Source organism: Embiotoca jacksoni, unplaced genomic scaffold (assembly GCF_022577435.1).
Source record: "Embiotoca jacksoni isolate LCO1_2020_lvr unplaced genomic scaffold, fEmbJac1.0.p SCAF_48, whole genome shotgun sequence".
Classification (NCBI taxonomy): Eukaryota; Metazoa; Chordata; class Actinopteri; family Embiotocidae; genus Embiotoca; species Embiotoca jacksoni.
The window spans coordinates 1981014-1999997 of NW_027185401.1; the positions used below are offsets into that span (position 1 = coordinate 1981014).

At 39.8% G+C, this 18984-nt stretch overlaps 2 protein-coding genes and 1 gene segment (V, D, J or C); 2 read left to right on the plus strand and 1 right to left on the minus strand.

Annotated features, from left to right (window-relative positions):
- Positions 1-18984, plus strand: part of LOC138210754 (immunoglobulin lambda-1 light chain-like) — a 91397-nt gene that overhangs the window by 57750 nt on the left and 14663 nt on the right. The gene's annotated exons all lie outside the window — the stretch shown is intronic.
- Positions 3463-8845, minus strand: LOC138210764 (immunoglobulin lambda-1 light chain-like). 2 transcript variants are annotated; one of them, XM_069170072.1, is made up of 6 exons: positions 8666-8845; positions 7958-8222; positions 6366-7864; positions 4471-4779; positions 4280-4354; positions 3463-4043 (listed from the first exon to the last, which is right to left on the minus strand). In XM_069170072.1, exons 3-6 carry the CDS (start codon positions 6502-6504, stop codon positions 3928-3930), a joined length of 639 nt encoding a protein of 212 aa, XP_069026173.1. In that variant the 5' UTR covers positions 6505-7864; positions 7958-8222; positions 8666-8845; the 3' UTR covers positions 3463-3927. The 2 variants fall into 2 exon arrangements, with proteins under 2 accessions (XP_069026173.1, XP_069026175.1); XM_069170074.1 differs by lacking the exon at positions 4280-4354.
- Positions 13156-17350, plus strand: LOC138210772 (immunoglobulin lambda-1 light chain-like). The segment is given in 3 exon segments: positions 13156-14356; positions 16212-16505; positions 16912-17350. Coding segments are annotated over 3 exon segments (573 nt in total).

Here is an 18984-nt window from a genome sequence, read left to right on the forward strand (position 1 = left end):
CCTGTCTTTATTTACACAATAAACAAAAGTGAACAGGGAAAAATTGTGATGGTGCATTTGTAATATTGTAATGACTTACCTTGGCTGGGTGAAGCTCCAGTTTCCTCCTTATTCTCATGCAAGGCACGGTAACGCCTCAGCATGGATGAGGTGTTGTTATTGTACCCCAACTCCTTGGAGCACAATAAACACCTCACCTTGGAATAAAATAAGAAACTGTGAAAAATACAGTTCTTGATAAGCAAACCTAATGTGTCTGAAATAGAGTTAGATTTAGCTTATTAGGAGTTATCAAATCAAAGTGTTCCCACACAGGGGAAATCCTCCTCTTCCTAGCTGGCTCCATCTTATCACCTCCTTCTCTCCTCACTCTCCTAAATCTCCAAACTATCTCTCTCTCTCTCTCTAACTTCTCCAAACTATCTCTCTCTCTCTCTCTAAACTCTCCAAACTATCCAAACTCTCAACTGACATCAACTCTCCACCAACAACCCACATTTTGAATGCAGCCTGAGGGGTTTATATTGCTGTCAAACCTCCCGGCAAAATCTGAACCACTTCCCGAAGCAGTCACGTGGTACAGCCGGGCAGCGAGGCTTCGGAGGTCATCATTTTTGGCTCCTCCCCTAAATGAAGCAAGCCTCGACACGCGCTTCGAGGAAACGCCCCCTCCGTTACTCGACACACTTCGAAGCGTCGGCACATCTCGTAACATCACTAGTAGTCGTCCTTAATCATGTTGTTTGTTGTAGCCTGTAATGCCGAGTGCTAGCGCAATGCAGCATCCATTCATTCTGCACACGTGGCTTAATTAACACTGCATGCTTTCTTCAGCGCTCTGTTGAGATCTTGTTTAGTTCATCACTGACGTATGATATGTGTTCCTGAGTCTCATTGTTTCAAGTATTCTGACTGTGTTTTTGTTCCTTGAATCGATGTCAACACTTTGTGTTAGTTATGCCACACGGCGTCGAGTTGCCATTAACTTATTCTTTATTAAGTTACATTATTCTTACGTTGTGTGTTCTTCTTCTGTTTCAGAACCACACAAACACACTAACCCACGAATGTGAGCAAACCCCCTCCGTTCTGGGTGACTAACTAAGTTGAATAAAAGTTCTTTCACTGGAACCTCTGGACTCAGTAGTGATTTGACCAGTCACTTCAGTGGTGGGCTGTGATTTCTGGAACCCCAGTTTATTATCGAGGCCACAGTCAGCCAATCTCTTCGTTTCAGTGAATACAGATCAGATATAAAATCACATCAGTGTATCATTGATCCCAAATGAAGCAAAAATTACTTAATAAGCTTAAAGATATATTATAATGCCAGAATCATGTGACACGTCATGAGTGAAACATTGACGGCTACAATGGTAAAATTTAACATAAATTTCCTGGAGAGAAGTGGGTCAATGTGTGTAGTGAGGTGAATTAATTACATTTTATTGGATTAAATTCACTAACATGTACAGACTCTTCTGACGGGTACATTTCTTTGTTTTTATAGCACCTAAAATAATGAGACCTGAAGTGAACCAACACCGAACAAGTTCCAGGTTTTGTTAACGTGTGAAACGTCATGACTTGTTTGTCTCAGTGGTTTGTGTTTCTATCTCTGTGGTTTGTGCGCTGTTGCTCTTTGTATTAATAGCATAACCTTATTAACAGGTTTGACATGAGCAAAAATGCCATGTCACCAACACCTCACTCCAAGATCCGTCACTATTATTCTCCAAGATTCATTTTTAGACTTTTTCTTGTCATTTCTATCAGACTAAAAACACTGTAAATATCGGGTCATAAAAAGAGAGCAGGAAGTTTATGGTCTCTGCTTTTACTCTGTCAAAGTTCATTTCTCTGATCTCAATTTACGGTTTGAGCTGTTTCTCTCTTCGATGAATAACACAGCTCCTTCCTGGAATCATTCTTCCACCGGAGTGAACGATTGTAACTGTCAACGTCTTATTAAACCCACAATGTGGAGGCTGCAGAGCAGAAACCCCCGCAGCCCGTCTGCTGCAGGAAAGGAAGTTTTCATTAGCAGTCAACAGTTTTTTTTTGGTTTTTCTAACCACAGAGAACAGATTCATATCTGCAGCTGTTATGAGCTCCCCTCTCTGTCGTTGGTCTTCCTTCTTTACTCGAAATAACTTTTTCCACTGCTCCCCCCGTCTGCCAAGAGTTGAAACTGAACGTCATCGCCCACCTGAAGCTCGGGGCACGTTAGTTTTACACTTGACATTAATGCAGAAGTACTTCGGTACATCACAAAATGACCTGGAGGTTTTTACACCTTTTTATAGTTAAATTATGAATCAGCAGAACAGGAGAGAACGTACACGTATACAAAAATTAAATGACCCCGCTGTCCGAGCTGAATCACATGAATATACAACAAAACAAAAACAAAAAAAAGGAGAAATTTACAAAGAAAGAAAATGCAACACGAGAAAATTAAACTCAATCTACTCTAATTCAAGTTATCGCTATCAATGAGTGATTAAGATTCATGAATTAATTGACCCAGTAAGAGGAACATCAAAGTGCACTTTCGGTTGTCAACTTTAAACAAATTCACCTCATAAGTTCCACTGACACACCAACCTACTGGGAATTAAACTGATTCTCTACTACTAATAAACACGCCCTTCATTTCTTCAGCATTCAGACTTCAGCCCTGTTTTATCAAAAAGCTGCATGATTGTTGTTTTTGAGCATTTGTAGCTTCAGAGCAGCTCAATCTGCTGTATGTTCATGTGTGTAAACAACAGTGTCATCAGCGTAGAGCAGGGGTGTCAAACTCATTTTAGTTAAGGGGCCACATACTGCCCACTTTGATCTCAGGTGGGCCAGACCAGTAAAATCATAGCATAATAACGCATACACAACAACAATATTTCTCTTTGTTTAAATCATTGGTGATCATTAGGGATGATAAACCCTGTTTTAAGGTCTTTCTACAATAAACTAGAAACATAAAGACCAAAAACTCAGACATCAGCCCACTGTTTATCTGCCCCGGCTCTCCTCTGCAGGTTCCCTCGCTTCGTGACGCGTTTGACGTCAAACGCGTCACAAAGCGAGCAGCGAGCGCTGCTGCCTGTGGCAACGAGCGCTTCTTCCTCCGGAGCAGACGTCGCATTTACGCTGTTTTTGAAGCAATTACTAGATCGATTAAAACAAAAATAACACAACGTTTGTACTCATAAACCTCCATATTCTCATAGAAATGCAATTTATGTCTTTCTGTAATTTTCACACTTAGCAAAGTCATCCGGCGGGCCGAGCTGGACCCCCCCGGCGGGCCGTATGTTTGACACCCCTGGCGTAGAGGTTTACTTTGACACTGACACAAGTTAAAACAAATTGATTCATACACAAAATAAATGATCAGGAGATGCAGACCTGAACCAGCTGGATCTCACACACCTGCTTGTTTAGATAAAAAACTGCACGTTCATGTTTATCTAAAGTAGTACAGGAATGGTTTGTGTTTGTTTGTACAATGATATTCGTATCAGCCTGAACGTTTCTCTTTTTTTTACTTCAGTTTTGGATGGGAGAGAATTTATGTACAATCACGGTAAATTACTGTAAGCAGAAACCTGAAACAATAATGTTTTTTTGTTAGTTTATTGAGAATATTGTACTGAATAAATGAGAGGAACCTACAACCTACAATATTTAAAAATAAGAACAAGACGAAAGAAATGTTAACTGCTAAAATACCAACAAGGCAGCTAAAAATTCAGCTTAATTTCACGTTTTGTTTGTCACACTTTAAGTTTTTAAAAACATTTCGACAACTCTATCCAAGTCCACATTTAAACCAACCACACGTCAAAAATAAAATTTCTGAACACTGATTAAAGTTATATTTAAGATGTCCAGTCAGCGAGCATGTGTTCAGTTGGTGGACGGTCTCTAGTTTCTCAGGCTCGTCATCAGAGAAAGTCCACAGCAGTACACCAGACTCTTCACTATCAGCACTGTGTACAACACGCAGAGCAGCTTCACCCTGCGCAGAGACTGGAAGGACACTGACAGACAGACAGAAAGACAGACAGACAGGTCATTCATCTCTCCACAGTCTGTTCAAATATATACATTTCTTGTGAATATCATTAATTTTTTTTATCGCTTTAACATTTCCTGGCGGGACGACCAGTTTTGCAAGAAGACACGTGTCCACTACAGTTTGACTGAAAGCTCAAAGACCCTTCAGGACCTGACCAAGCTTTAATATGACCCCTACACCGACAGCAGGTGATCTTACAGTCAGCTTGCTGCAGAGATGGAGGGTCTGTTGGTTCTGTCTCTGGAGGATCGGTGGTTGCTGGAGCTGGAACCTCTGAAATAAAATGGAGACAGATGTTTGGAGCTGCAGTGAGACATGTCCGTCCTCTTTGACAGAGTCTCCACGTGAAGCTGAATCCCTGCTGAACACAGTCACCAAGCCTTCATTACCTTCTTCTGTTTGGTTCTTCACTGTGTCCCACTCATGCTTGACGTAACAGTGGTATTTAAAGGTGTGGAGATCATCCTGATCAACCACCCTGATGGAGGCGGTGCGTCCCGGCTCTCTGAGCTCCAGCTGTTCTCCCTCAGAAGAGAGAGGCTCCTCCAGCGAGTCGCTCTTGTTCTGTCTTTTCCAGGAGAACTGGACCTGAGGAGGAAACATGGCTGAGGCCAGACACAGCAGGAAGGTCCTCCCCTCCAGGTGGGCTCTGCATGCTGCTGGGTACATGATTACCTCCGGCTTCACCACCGGCTTATCTGAAGTTTGACAGCAGCAACAAGCAGCACAGACACACAGTGACACAGTCAACAGCAGCTTCCAGCACTGCATTCAGTCTGATCCTGGAAACTACATGGACTCTGATCAATAAACTACTCATCAATACAGCACAAAGTTCACTACATACTGTGTTCACCTTCATATCAGACACAATCATCACTTCATGTATTCAAGTGTCACATGTAGAAGACTGAAAATGTTTGAATAATTAAATCATATTACAGCTTTATTTGCACAGTTATTATTTTACCAAATACATTAATGTAACTTAATGAAATACAATGAAATTTACATGAAATCAATGGAAAATATTTCTTCAATATAAAGGTAAATATAAAAATTTCTGCAGTTGCCTCTGAAGAGAGAAACATTGTTATTTGATTTAAAACATTGTGTTGCACTTTAAATATTTAGCACCATTAACTTTAACTGTTAAACACATCAAAACACCAATACAGTTTAGATAATTATATTTCATAACAATTTTAAGTATTCTGTTTTGTAAAACATTATTCTGAAATTGAAAATTCAAGTAATAAAATGTGTTCATTTAAATATCACCTTTTTATATTTGGAAATATATATATTTTTAAAATGCATATATATTTATTACATTTCTATATTCATGTATTTTCACATTAAAGTTGTACCTTCATGTAACAAATAATTATCAAGAATTTAACGTCAACAATTAAGCTACTTATTGACTATCCGACAAAATGAATATATATCTATAGTTTTCTTAAAAATTCTTTTAAAAAATTAAACTTTAACTTAAATTTAAAATAAAGTATAATTTTGTTTTTCCAAAACTTCAAGAGATGACTCAAAACTACTGAGATGATCAAACAGTTAATATTCATTAAGATATTAATTATCTGTCCAAAACAATTAACAGAAATGTTTACTTTATTAGTACCAACAGGATTCAATATTAACAATTAAGCTACTAATTGACAATTCATTACAAGTTTTACTTTTTGTAGTTTTGTTTCATAATTGTTTTTACGAAATTTTAACTTAACACAAAATACTATGTATATATATATGTATATTAAATAAATAAAATATATCTTGTTTTTCAAAACATCAAGAGATGACACAAAACTACTGAGATGATTAAACAGTTAAATATTCATTAAGATATTCATTAATTATCCGACACGATGATTTAAAACGTGTACATTCTTATATATTTAGAAGAACAATACAATATTAAATTAAATTGACCATAAATCTCATCTTGTTTTCAAAAGTCAAGTGATGATTTAGAACTACGCAGATAATCAAACACTAAATATTCCTACCAAAACTAAAATGTCACTTTTTGTGGATAATTTCATTCTCACGCAGAGAAAAAGAAAAAGATTTAGTTGTTATGGGAGATTCAAACATATTTTCAGAGATTATAGATTTTTTCTTATGTAACAATGTCTGCAAGATGAATTCTCTGCTATCTGTTAAAAAAATAACCTGTGAAGCCCGAAGCAGCAGAAACTGACTTTAAACACATTTTCAGTTTCTACAATAAAATAGCTGAAGCAAAATAAATGTTTGTTCTTACCTGTTACATACAGTTTAGTTCCAGAGCCAAAGATGACGTCGTATCTCCTCACAGTGAAACAGACTGATACAAAAACCTGTCTTCTGCTGAACGTGTCAGATGAAGTGAACGAGTCCAAAGTGTCATATTTCAGCTCCATGATGTGTTTCTTTCAGGTTCATATCAACATGACTGTCTCTTCTTCTGATGGATAAGATGGACGTGAGGTCACAGTGACCTTGACCTTTGACCTCGACATTTGACCTTCCAGTCAGTTTATCGTTGATGTAGTGAACCTTTGTGTAACATGTGAAGAAACTACCTCCAGGCATTCATGACATATTATATTCATGAGGATGGGTCAAAGTGAGCTGACAGTGACCTTAACCTTTGACCCTTGACCCCCAAAATCCTTGAGTACAGGTGCTGATTTTATCCAAATTTGAAGAAATTCCTTCAAAGCGTTCTGAAATTCAAGGTGACAAGAATGGGATGACGGGATAGGAAAGACAGGAGGTCACATTAACTTTGACCTTTGACCCTTGACCACCAAAATCAAGTTGTAATTCATCCTTTAGCCCGGTAAACGTTTGTACCAAGTTTGAAGAAGTTCTCTGGAGGCATTCTTGAGATATCGCGTTCACGTGTCGGTGAAGGAACCTGAAAACATAAAGACTCCCGTTATGGTTGTCGCTAAAAAATAAGATTTAAAGTACTTATATTTACAGAAGATGCAGCCTGTGTGTTCAATAATATAGTCACAGACTCTGATGTAAAACTACGTCACTTTTCTGAATCAGCACTTTTTATTTGACATTTTAACCCAACTAATGGTTCTTTAACTTCAGAAAATAAAAATGAGAACAAAAATATTTCTGTGATGTGCAGTTTGCTGATTATCAAAGGAAGTGATGGTCGTACTTCAAAAAAAGGTCCCAGTTAAAAACAATAATTCAAATTCATGCAACTTTACCATCAACTTTCTCTTGTTTTTATCTTGAAAGCTGCTGAAAACAAAATGAAATAAATCTAAAATAAGTTCTGACAGCAGTAAAGAAAAACTTCCCTCAGCTCAGTCTGTTTGTGAGATGGAGGTGAAATGTGAACCTGAGCTGTGGTTTACTGCTCTCTTCCTGTCACAAACACTGTTTGACATCTGCTGGTTTTTGTTCAGGCTGCAGGGATCATTTCTCACTGTGGGTACGAAGACGTCCAACAGTAGCAGTAGTAGGTGGCTGAATGATGGAGTTTAACGTTCTGGAGCTGCAGTTCCCAGCTGTTCCTTTTATACACTGAAGAGAAATCATCTTTCTGAGGATGATTGTACCCTGAATATATTTCTCCATCGCTCCTACGAATATCAAGAATCACTCTGAATGTTTCTGTTTCTTTCTTCTGGTACCAGAACAGATCACTAACACACTGGTGAGTTTGTCCACAGCTGAATGAGACTTTGTCTCCAACTTTCCTGGTCAGAGTTAAATCATCCTGAATGAGCTCTGCTGCCATGGCAACCAGCGCTGTGGAGACACGGACGGACAGATGAAGGTCAGCGTGACGGCGTTAGTTAAAGGTGAAGTTTGCCGGCTCCCGATTGGCTGGAAAACACTCACCTGAACACAGACAGCACAGAGCAGCAGCCGGGAGGAAAAACATTTCGTTTCTTCGGTGCGGCGGCGTTTCCTTCTGGTGAACCTGGAGAGAAGTGACGCTCCGACGCAGCCGAGGACGAACGAGGACGAGCCGTGAGAGACCAGACGAGGGACACGTGGTTTCTAACAGGTCCTCAAAACCCTCCCATCAGCCCCTGCAGCACAAAGACAAGACTGCTGCTGCTGATTGACAGCTCGGCTGAAGCTGCTCGTGCGGTTTCATCGTCTGGATTTGAAAAAAAAAGAAAAAAAAAATCTGGGTCACATGATGCAGAAACACTGAAAAACATTCAGGTTGGTGGTGAGTTTATAACACGGACTGTTATCTGATGTTTAAAATACAAAACTACAAATCCTCACAACTCCTCAGAAACTGATTGAACTCTGAAATGTTTTTAAATTGATTTAATGAAGTCAATTAAATTCTATTGATTTGAATTCTTTTCTCTCTTCTAACGTCACAGATTTTGATCGTCATGTTGTTCACGTTGTTTCCACAAAACAAATATTTCCCCTCAGATTCAGTCCGACATGTTTCAAACTTTATAATCTGCTCTCACATTTTAAATAAAGTTCTGCTTTGATTTATGAGTTCGTGGAAACGAAGCCGTCAGAGATTCTGCTGGAAACAGGGTCGACTGCAGCTTCTTCTTTTTTTGTCTCCTCCACCTTCCAGCTGATGTGAAATTCATCTCCAACGAGTCGTCTGGATCTCGTTGTACTTGCGGTGACTCGCCTCAAGATGGCGCCGCCTCTCTTTGCTTCTTTATTGAAGACACAGACGGCAACAAAAATCCTCCTGATGATAAAATATCAGTGTCGCTGCTCATTCTGTCAAATCCATCACATAAACCCAGCGGAAGTTTCAGCTGGAAGTTGTGAGGTTTTACATTTAAAGGGATAGTTTCCTCACAAATGTTCCAGTTTTGAATGAAAGCAGTTAAAATCCGAAACAAATATTTTCCCCCAGTTTCAGTCTGACCAATAGAAACTCCCGTCTCCAGCGTTGGCCCCGCCCACTACATCCAACTTAACCTTCAACAATGCTTTTGACTTGAGAGTGAAGGTTTTAAATTTGCAGCCAAAAGAATTCTAGTTTCACGAGCAAAATTCTTCATCTGTGACCAAAACTAACAAAACTTTAAGAGCAAATTTGTTGGCAATGCAATAATTTTATTCTCAGTTTATATATGTTTTACTTACAAACTTGATTTGTGATTGCAGTGCCAGAAATTTGCTTTTAAAACTATTATTTCATTTGCTTGCATTGTAAAGACACAAAAATACCCTTCATAGATGTTAATGTTCGCCAGCAGATGGAAGTAGCGTCAACAAGATCTCAATGAAGGCCGCTGTGCTCCTTTACAACAGTTCGGTCGACCCAGTCGACCCAGCGAGACCGTTGGGACGGACGTTAGAAACGCAGATACTCAATCGATGCTACTTTTATTTGTATTTTCAGGTAAGAAAATGACTAAACACTCGTATTAAGTTTGTTCTTGTTCGATATGCCGTCTGGTACGTTTGGTTGTCCAAGACGGGACTCGTGAATGTTTTTTTTTATTGTTTTTTTTATCACTGTATGATATTTAGATGAAGGTCAGTGTTTTAGTTTCCTGTCTGTTCCAGTGACAGAGAAGCTGATCATGTGACCTTCAGGAACATGTTACATTTTCCACAGTAAACCTGCTCTGTGAAGGATTTGAACTGCTTTCATTCATAACTGGAACATTTGTGAGGAAACTATCCCTTTAAATGTAAAACCTCACAACTTCCAGCTGAAACTTCCGCTGGGTTTATGTGATGGATTTGACAGAATGAGCAGCGACACTGATATTTTATCATCAGGAGGATTTTAAGTTAAAGGTCAGACAATGGACCGTAATTTTTCCACGTTTCTGGCTGGGGCCATTGTTATTGTTTACTCTCGTGATCAGCTGATCGCTGAGTAGGCCCCTACTGCTGCTGCCCGGAGCGAGGCCTGAGATCCCGGACGAACTTCGGAGAAGACGTCGGGGTTGCAGAGCTGGAGCTAAGCTGAAGGCGAAAAGGAGGAAATATAAACCAGCGGTACCGGAGATCTTAATGGGGAACGTGAGGTCGTTGGCCAACAAGACGGACGAGCTCGGCGCGCTGGTAAAGACCCAGAGAGAGTACCGGGAGTGCAGCATCATGTGTTTCACCGAGACGTGGCTGCACTCACATCTCCCGGACAGCAGCGCGGCCGTACCCGGCTTCAGGACTGTTCGGGCGGACGGAGACGTTGTTCGGAGCGGCAAGAAGAAAGGTGGAGGGATTGCAGTCTATGTGAACGAGAGGTGGTGCAATCCCGACCACGTGTGTGAAGGAACGTTTCTGTATCCCGGACATTGAACTTCTAGCCGTGGGGATGCGCACTTATTATTTGCCGAGGGAGTTCACGTCCGCCATTGTTATCGCTGTGTACGTTCCTCCATCAGCTGACGTAGAGGCAGCAGTGGACACCATCTACTCCACTGTGTCCAAACTGCAGACTAAGCATCCCGGTGCATTTTTGGCAGTTACTGGAGACTTTAACCAGTCTGGATAAAGTACTGCCAACTTTGCACCAGTATGTTAACTGCCCCACAAGGAACAATAAAACTCTGGACTTACTGTATGCTAATGCCATGGATGCATACAGTACTACTGCCCCCCCCCCCCCCCACCCCCACCCTTGGTAGATCAGACCACAACCTGGTCCTGCTGACTCCCAAGTATGTTCCCCTGGTGCAGAGGCAGCCTGTGACCACCAGGACTGTGAGGAGGTGGACACAGGAGGCTAAAGACGTCCTGCAGGACTGCTTTGAGTCCACGGACTGGGATGTGCTGTGTGGACCACATGGGGAGGACATCAACAGCGTGACGGACTGTATCACAGATTACATTAAATTCTGTGAACACACCACCGTACCATCCCGGACTGTACACTGCTTCCCCAACAATAAGCCGTGGATCACCAGTGACCTGAAAGTTCTTCTTCATAAGAAGAAAGCAGCCTTCAGGTCTGGGGACAGGGAGGAGCTCAGGAGTGTGCAGCGCCACCTGAAGGAGAAGCTCAGGGAGTGCAAGGACTCCTACAGGAGGAAGCTGGAGGCCAAACTCCAACAGAACAACGTGAGGGAGGTGTGGACCGGTATGAAGGAGATTACTGGGTTCAAGGGGAGAGAGAGAACCAGGGGGACCACAGTTTGTCCGTCTGGGCAGTGTGCTGTCTGATACGGTGGTCAGTGGTACTGGAGCTCCTCAGGGAACTGTTCTGTCTCCTTCTTGTTCATCTTATACACAACTGACTTCCAGTACAACTCAGAGTCCTGCCATCTGCAGAAGTTCTCTGATGACTCTGCAGTGGTCGGTGTATAAGGGATGGACGGGAGGACGAGTACAGGACAGTAGTGGAGGACTTTGTGGAGTGGGCGGGAAGAAATCACCTGCTCCTGAACGTGGCCAAGACCAGAGAGATGGTGGTCGACTTCAGGAGGAAGACGACGGCTCCACAACCGCTGAGAGTTCTGGGAGAGGAGGTGGACATGGTTGAGGAGTACAAGTACCTGGTGTCTCCATGACAACAGACTGAACTGGAAGACCAACATCAACGCTGTCTACAAGAAGGTGATGTGTCGACTCTTTTTCTTGAGGAAACTTCGATCCTTCAATGTGTGCAGCGAGATGTTGGAGATGTTCTACCATCTGTTGTGGCCAGTGCTTTGTACTTCGCTGTGGTCTGCTGGGGGAGCAGCATTGGAGCCGGAGACACCAACAGACTTAACAAACTGGTTAAGAAGGCCGGCTCCGTCATCGGCTACAAACTGGACAGCCTGGAAAAGGTGGTGGAGAGGAGGACGCTGAACAAACTATTGTCCATATTGGATAATCCTGTCCACCCTCTCCACCACCTGCTGCAGGGACAGTGGAGCACTTTCTCCAAAAGATTCCTCCAGCTCCGCTGTCACAAGGACAGATACAGGAGATCATTCCTGCCGACAGCAATAAGACTGTACAATAACTCACCTCTGGCAAAATCCATCACATAACAGTAACACTGTTGACTGTGTGTCTTGGTTTGTTTGTATATAATATATATACATATATACTGTACTGTATATACTGTGCTTTTTATATTTTTTATTTTTTACTGCTATTTACTGCTATTTTATTGCTTTTCTATTATTCTATTCTATTATATTCTGTTATTTTATTCTATTATTTCTATTATTATCTCATTGCTTCTGTATGCTGCTATAGCGAAAAAAATTCCCCTCGGGGATTAATAAATTAAATACCTACCTACCTACCTACAACACCATTTCCAATACATTTCTTAATTTGAAATACACTAAAAATTACAATCTAAACACATTAATTACAGATGAAGTTAGAAAAGAGAAAAGAATTCAAATCAATAGAATTTAATTTACTTTATTAAATAAATTTAAATCCATCAGTTCAATCAGTTTCTGAGGAGCTGTGAGGATTTGTAGTTTTGTATTTTAAACATCAGATAACAGTCCGTGTTATAAACTCACCACCAACCTGAATGTTTTTCAGTGTTTCTGCATCATGTGACCCAGATTTTTTTTCTTTTTTTTTCAAATCCAGACGATGAAACCTCACGAGCAGCTTCAGCCGAGCTGTCAATCAGCAGCAGCAGTCTTATCTTTGTGCTGCAGGGGCTGATGGGAGGGTTTTGAGGACCTGTTAGAAACCACGTGTCCCTCGTCTGGTCTCTCACGGCTCGTCCTCGTTCGTCCTCGGCTGCGTCGGAGCGTCACTTCTCTCCAGGTTCACCAGAAGGAAACGCCGCCGCACCGAAGAAACGAAATGTTTTTCCTCCCGGCTGCTGCTCTGTGCTGTCTGTGTTCAGGTGAGTGTTTTCCAGCCAATCGGGAGCCGGCAAACTTCACCTTTAACTAACGCCGTCACGCTGACCTTCATCTGTCCGTCCGTGTCTCCACAGCGCTGGTTGCCATGGCAGCAGAGCTCATTCAGGATGATTTAACTCTGACCAGGAAAGTTGGAGACAAAGTCTCATTCAGCTGTAAACAAACTGACCAGTGTGTTAGTGATCTGTTCTGGTACCAGAAGAAAGAAACAGAAACATTCAGAGTGATTCTTGGTATTGATAGGAGCGATGGAGAAATATATTCAGGGTACAATCATCCTCAGAAAGATGATTTCTCTTCAGTGAATAAAGGGATCGTCTGGGAGCTGCAGATCCAGAACGTTAAACTCCATCATTCAGCCACCTACTACTGCTACTGTTATCAGTCTTCGTACCCACAGTGAGAAATGATCCCTGCAGCCTGAACAAAAACCAGCAGATGTCAAACAGTGTTTGTGACAGGAAGAGAGCAGTAAACCACAGCTCAGGTTCACATTTCACCTCCATCTCACAAACAGACTGAGCTGAGGGAAGTTTGTCTTTACTGCTGTCAGAACTTATTTTAGATTTATTTCATTTTGTTTTCAGCAGCTTTCAAGATCAATATTTTTGTTCTCATTTTTATTTTCTGAAGTTAAAGAACCATTAGTTGGGTTAAAATGTCAAATAAAAAGTGCTGAGTCAGAAAAGTGACGTAGTTTTACATCAGAGTCTGTGACTATATTATTGAACACACAGGCTGCATCTTCTGTAAATATAAGTACTTTAAATCTTATTTTTTAGCGACAACCATAACGGGAGTCTTTATGTTTTCAGGTTCCTTCACCGACACGTGAACGCGATATCTCAAGAATGCCTCCAGAGAACTTCTTCAAACTTGGTACAAACGTTTACCGGGCTAAAGGATGAATTACAACTTGATTTTGGTGGTCAAGGGTCAAAGGTCAAAGTTAATGTGACCTCATGTCTTTCCTATCCCGTCATCCCATTCTTGTCACTTTGAATTTCAGAACGCTTTGAAGGAATTTCTTCAAATTTTGATAAAATCAGCACCTGTACTCAAGGATTTTGGGGTCACAGGTCAAAGGTCAAGGTCACTGTCAGTTCACTTTGATCCATCCTCGTGAATATAATATGTCATGAATGCCTGGAGGTAGTTTCTTCACATGTTGCACAAAGGTTCACTACAACAATGATAAACTGAGTGGAAGGTCAAAGGTCGAGGTCAGAGGTCAAGGTCATTGTGACCTCACGTCCATCTTATCCATCAGAAGAAGAGACAGTCATGTTGATATGAACCTGAAAGAAACACATCATGGAGCTGAAATATGACACTTTGGACTCGTTCACTTCATCTGACACGTTCAGCAGAAGACAGGTTTTTGTATCAGTCTGTTTCACTGTGGGGGGATACGACTACTACTACATCTTTGGCTCTGGAACTAAACTGTATGTAACAGGTAAGAACAAACATTTATTTTGCTTCAGCTATTTTATTGTAGAAACTGAAAATGTGTTTAAAGTCAGTTTCTGCTGCTTCGGGCTTCACAGGTTATTTTTTTTTAACAGATAGCAGAGAATTCATCTTGCAGACATTGTTACATAAGAAAAAAATCTATAATTTCTGAAAATATGTTTGAATCTCCCATAACAACTACATTTTATTGATGTTTTCTGCGTTGGAATAAAATTATCCACAAAAAGTGACATTTTAGTTTTGGTAGGAATATTTAGTGTTTGATTATCTGCGTAGTTCTAAATCATCACTTGACTTTTGAAAACAAGATGAGATTTATGGTAAATTTAATTTAATATTGTATTGTTCTTCTAAATTTATACAAAACTACACATTTTAAATCATCGTGTCGGATAGTTAATGAATATCTTAATGAATATTAACTGTTTAATCATCTCAGTAGTTTTGTATCATCATTTGATGTTTTGGAAAAACAAAATAATTGTGTTTATTACAAATGTAAGTAGTATTTTGTGTTAAGTTAAAATTTTGTGAAAAAAAAAATTATGAAACAAAACTATGAAAAGTAAAATTTTTAATCAATAATCAATTAGTAGCTTAATTGTTCACATGAAATCCTGTTGTTAATAATAAAGTAAACATTTCTGTTAATTGTTTTGGACAGATAATTAATATCTTAATGAATATTAACTGTTTAATCATCTCAGTAGTTTTGTGTCATCTCTTGATGTTTTGGAAAAACAAGATATATTTTATTTATTAAATATACATGTATATATATATATAGTATTTTGTGTTAAGTTAAAATTTCGTAAAAACAATTATGAAACAAAACTACAAAAAGTAAAACTTGTAATGAATTGTCAATTAGTAGCTTAATTGTTCACATGAAATCCTGTTGTTAATAATAAAAGTAAACATTTCTGTTAATTGTTTTGGACAGATAATTAATATCTTAATGAATATTAACTGTTTGATCATCTCAGTAGTTTTGAGTCATCTCTTGAAGTTTTGGGAAAACAAAATTATATTTAAAATTTAAGTTGAAGTTTAATTTTTTAAAAGAATTTTTAAGAAAACTATAGATATATATTAATTTTGTCGGATAGTCAATAAGTAGCTTAATTGTTGATGTTAAATTCTTGATAATTATTTGTTACATGAAGGTACAACTTTAATGTGAAAATACATGAATATAAAAATGTAATAAATATATATGCATTTTAAAAATATATATATTTGCAAATATAAAAAGGTGATATTTAAATGAACACATTTTATTACGTGAATTTTCATTTTCAGAATAATGTCTTACAAAACAGAATACTTAAAATTGTTATGAAATATAATTATCTAAAATGTATTGGTGTTTTGATGTGTTTAACAGTTAAAGTTAATGGTGGTAAATATTTAAAGTGCAACACAATGTTTTAAATCAAACAACAATGTTTCTCTCTTTAGAGACAACTACGGAAACTTTTATATTTACCTTTATATTGAAGAAATATTTTCCATTGATTTCATGTAAATTCAATTATATATCATTAAGTTACATTAAAGTATTTGGTAAAATAATAACCGTGCAAATAAAGCTGTAATATGATTTAATTATTCAAACATTTTCAGTCTTCTACATGTGACACTTGAATACATGAAGTGATGATTGTGTCTGATATGAAGGTGAACACAGTATGTAGTGAACTTTGTGCTGTATTGATGAGTAGTTTATTGATCAGAGTCCATGTAGTTTCCAGGATCAGACTGAATGCAGTGCTGGAAGCTGCTGTTGACTGTGTCACTGTGTGTCTGTGCTGCTTGTTGCTGCTGTCAAACTTCAGATAAGCCGGTGGTGAAGCCGGAGGTAATCATGTACCCAGCAGCATGCAGAGCCCACCTGGAGGGGAGGACCTTCCTGCTGTGTCTGGCCTCAGCCATGTTTCCTCCTGAGGTCCAGTTCTCCTGGAAAAGACAGAACAAGAGCGACTCGCTGGAGAAGCTCCTCTCTTCTGAGGGAGAACAGCTGGAGCTCAGAGAGCCGGGACGCACCGCCTCCATCAGGGTGGTTGATCAGGATGATCTCCACACCTTTAAATACCACTGTTACGTCAAGCATGAGTCGAACCAGAGAGAAGGTAATGAAGGCTTGGTGACTGTGTTCAGCAGGGATTCAGCTTCATGTGGAGACTCTGTCAAAGAGGACAGACATGTCTCACTGCAGCTCCAAACATCTGTCTCCATTTTATTTCAGAGGTTCCAGCTCCAGCAACCACCGATCCTCCACAGACAGAACCAACAGCTGACTGTAAGATCACCCTGCTGTCGGTGTAGGGGTCATATTAAAGCTTGGTCAGGTCCTGAAGGGCCTTTGAGCTTTCAGTCAAACTGTAGTGGACACGTGTCTTCTTGTAAAACTGGTTGTCCCGCCAGGAAATGTTAAAGCGATTAAAAATTGAATGATATACTAAAGAAATGTATATATTTGAACAGACTGTGGAGAGATGAATGACCTGTCTGTCTGTCTTTCTGTCTGTCTGTCAGTGTCCTTCCAGTCTCTGCGCAGGGTGAAGCTGCTCTGCGTGTTGTACACAGTGCTGATAGTGAAGAGTCTGGTGTACTGCTGTGGACTTTCTCTGATGACGAGCCTGAGAAACAAGAGACCGTCCACCAACTGAACACATGCTCACTGACTGTTCATCTTATATAAAACTTTAATCAGTGTTCAGAAATTTTATTTTTGACGTGTGGTTGGTTTAAATGTGGACTTGGATAGAGTTGTCCAAATGTTTTTAAAAACTTAAAGTGTGACAAACAAAACGTGAAATTAAGCTGAATTTTTAGCTGCCTTGTTGGTATTTTAGCAGTTAACATTTCTTTCGTCTTGTTCTTATTTTTAAATATTGTAGGTTGTAGGTTCCTCTCATTTATTCAGTACAATATTCTCAATAAACTAACAAAAAAACATTATTGTTTCAGGTCTCTGCTTACAGTAATTTACCGTGATTGCATATAAATTCTCTCCCATCCAAAACTGAAGTAAAAAAAAGAGAAACGTTCAGGCTGATACGAATATCATTGTACAACTAAACACAAACCATTCCTGTACTATTTTAGATAAACATGAACACGCAGTTTTTTATCTAAACAAGCAGGTGTGTGAGATCCAGCTGGTTCAGGTCTGCATTTGCTGATCATTTATTTTGTGTATGAATCATTTTGTTTTAACTTGTGTCAGTGTCAAAGTAAACCTCTACGCCAGGGGTGTCAAACATACGGCCCGCGGGCCGGATCCAGCCCACCAGCGGGTCCAGCTGGGCCCGCCGGATGACTTTGCGAAGTGTGAAAATTACAGAAAGACATAAATGGCATTTCTATGAGAACATGGAGGTTTATGAGTACAAACGTTTTGTTATTTTTGTTTTAATCGATCCAGTAATTGCTTCAAAAACAGCGTAAATGCGACGTCTGCTCCGGAGGAAGAAGCGCTCGGTGCCACAGGCAGCAGCGCTCGCTGCTCGCTTTGTGACGCGTTTGACGTCAAACGCGTCACAAAGCGAGGGAATCTGCAGAGGAGAGCTGGGGCAGATAAACAGTGGGCTGATGTCTGAGTTTTTGGTCTTTATGTTTCTAGTTTATTGTAGAAAGACCTTAAAACAGGGTTTATCATCCAAAAACCTTCACCAATGATTTAAACAAAGAGAAATATTGTTGTTATGTATGCGTTATTATGCTATGATTTTACTGGTCTGGCCCACCTGAGATCAAAGTGGGCAGTATGTGGCCCCTTAACTAAAATGAGTTTGACACCCCTGCTCTACGCTGATGACACTGTTGTTTACACACATGAACATACAGCAGATTGAGCTGCTCTGAAGCTACAAATGCTCAAAAACAACAATCATGCAGCTTTTTGATAAAACGGCTGAAGTCTGAATGCTGAAGAAATGAAGGGCGTGTTTATTAGTAGTAGAGAATCAGTTTAATTCCCAGTAGGTTGGTGTGTCAGTGGAACTTATGAGGTGAATTTGTCTAAAGTTGACAACTGAAAGTGCACTTTGATGTTCCTCTTACTGGGTCAATTAATTCATGAATCTTAATCACTCATTGATAGCGATAACTTGAATTAGAGTAGATTGAGTTTAATTTTCTCGTGTTGCATTTTCTTTCTTCGTAAATTTCTCCTTTTTTTGTTTTGTTGTATATTCATGTGATTCAGCTCGGACAGCGGGGTAATTTAATTTTCGTATACGTGTACGTTCTCTCCTGTTCTGCTGTTTCATAATTTAACTATAAAAAGGTGTAAAAACCTCCAGGTCATTTTGTGATGTACCGAAGTACTTCTGCATTAATGTCAAGTGTAAAACTAACGTGCCCCGAGCTTCAGGTGGGCGATGACGTTCAGTTTCAACTCTTGGCAGACGGGGGGCGCAGTGGAAAAAGTTATTTCGAGTAAAGAAGGAAGACCAACGACAGAGAGGGGAGCTCATAACAGCTGCAGATATGAATCTGTTCTCTGTGGTTAGAAAAACCAAAAAAAAACTGTTGACTGCTAATGAAAACTTCCTTTCCTGCAGCAGACGGGCTGCGGGGGTTTCTGCTCTGCAGCCTCCACAT

What these genes read in the sequence shown, in the direction of transcription:
- LOC138210764 (XM_069170072.1), bottom strand. Translation starts at nt 6,504, where the DNA reads ATGGAGCTGAAATATGACACTTTGGACTCGTTCACTTCATCTGACACG. An exon ending in AACTAAACTGTATGTAACAG is followed by an intron (nt 4,780 to 6,365) that starts GTAAGAACAAAC and finishes GTCAAACTTCAG; the next exon opens with ATAAGCCGGTGGTGAAGCCG. An exon ending in ATCTCTGCAGCAAGCTGACT is followed by an intron (nt 4,044 to 4,279) that starts GTAAGATCACCT and finishes TCTGTCTGTCAG; the next exon opens with TGTCCTTCCAGTCTCTGCGC.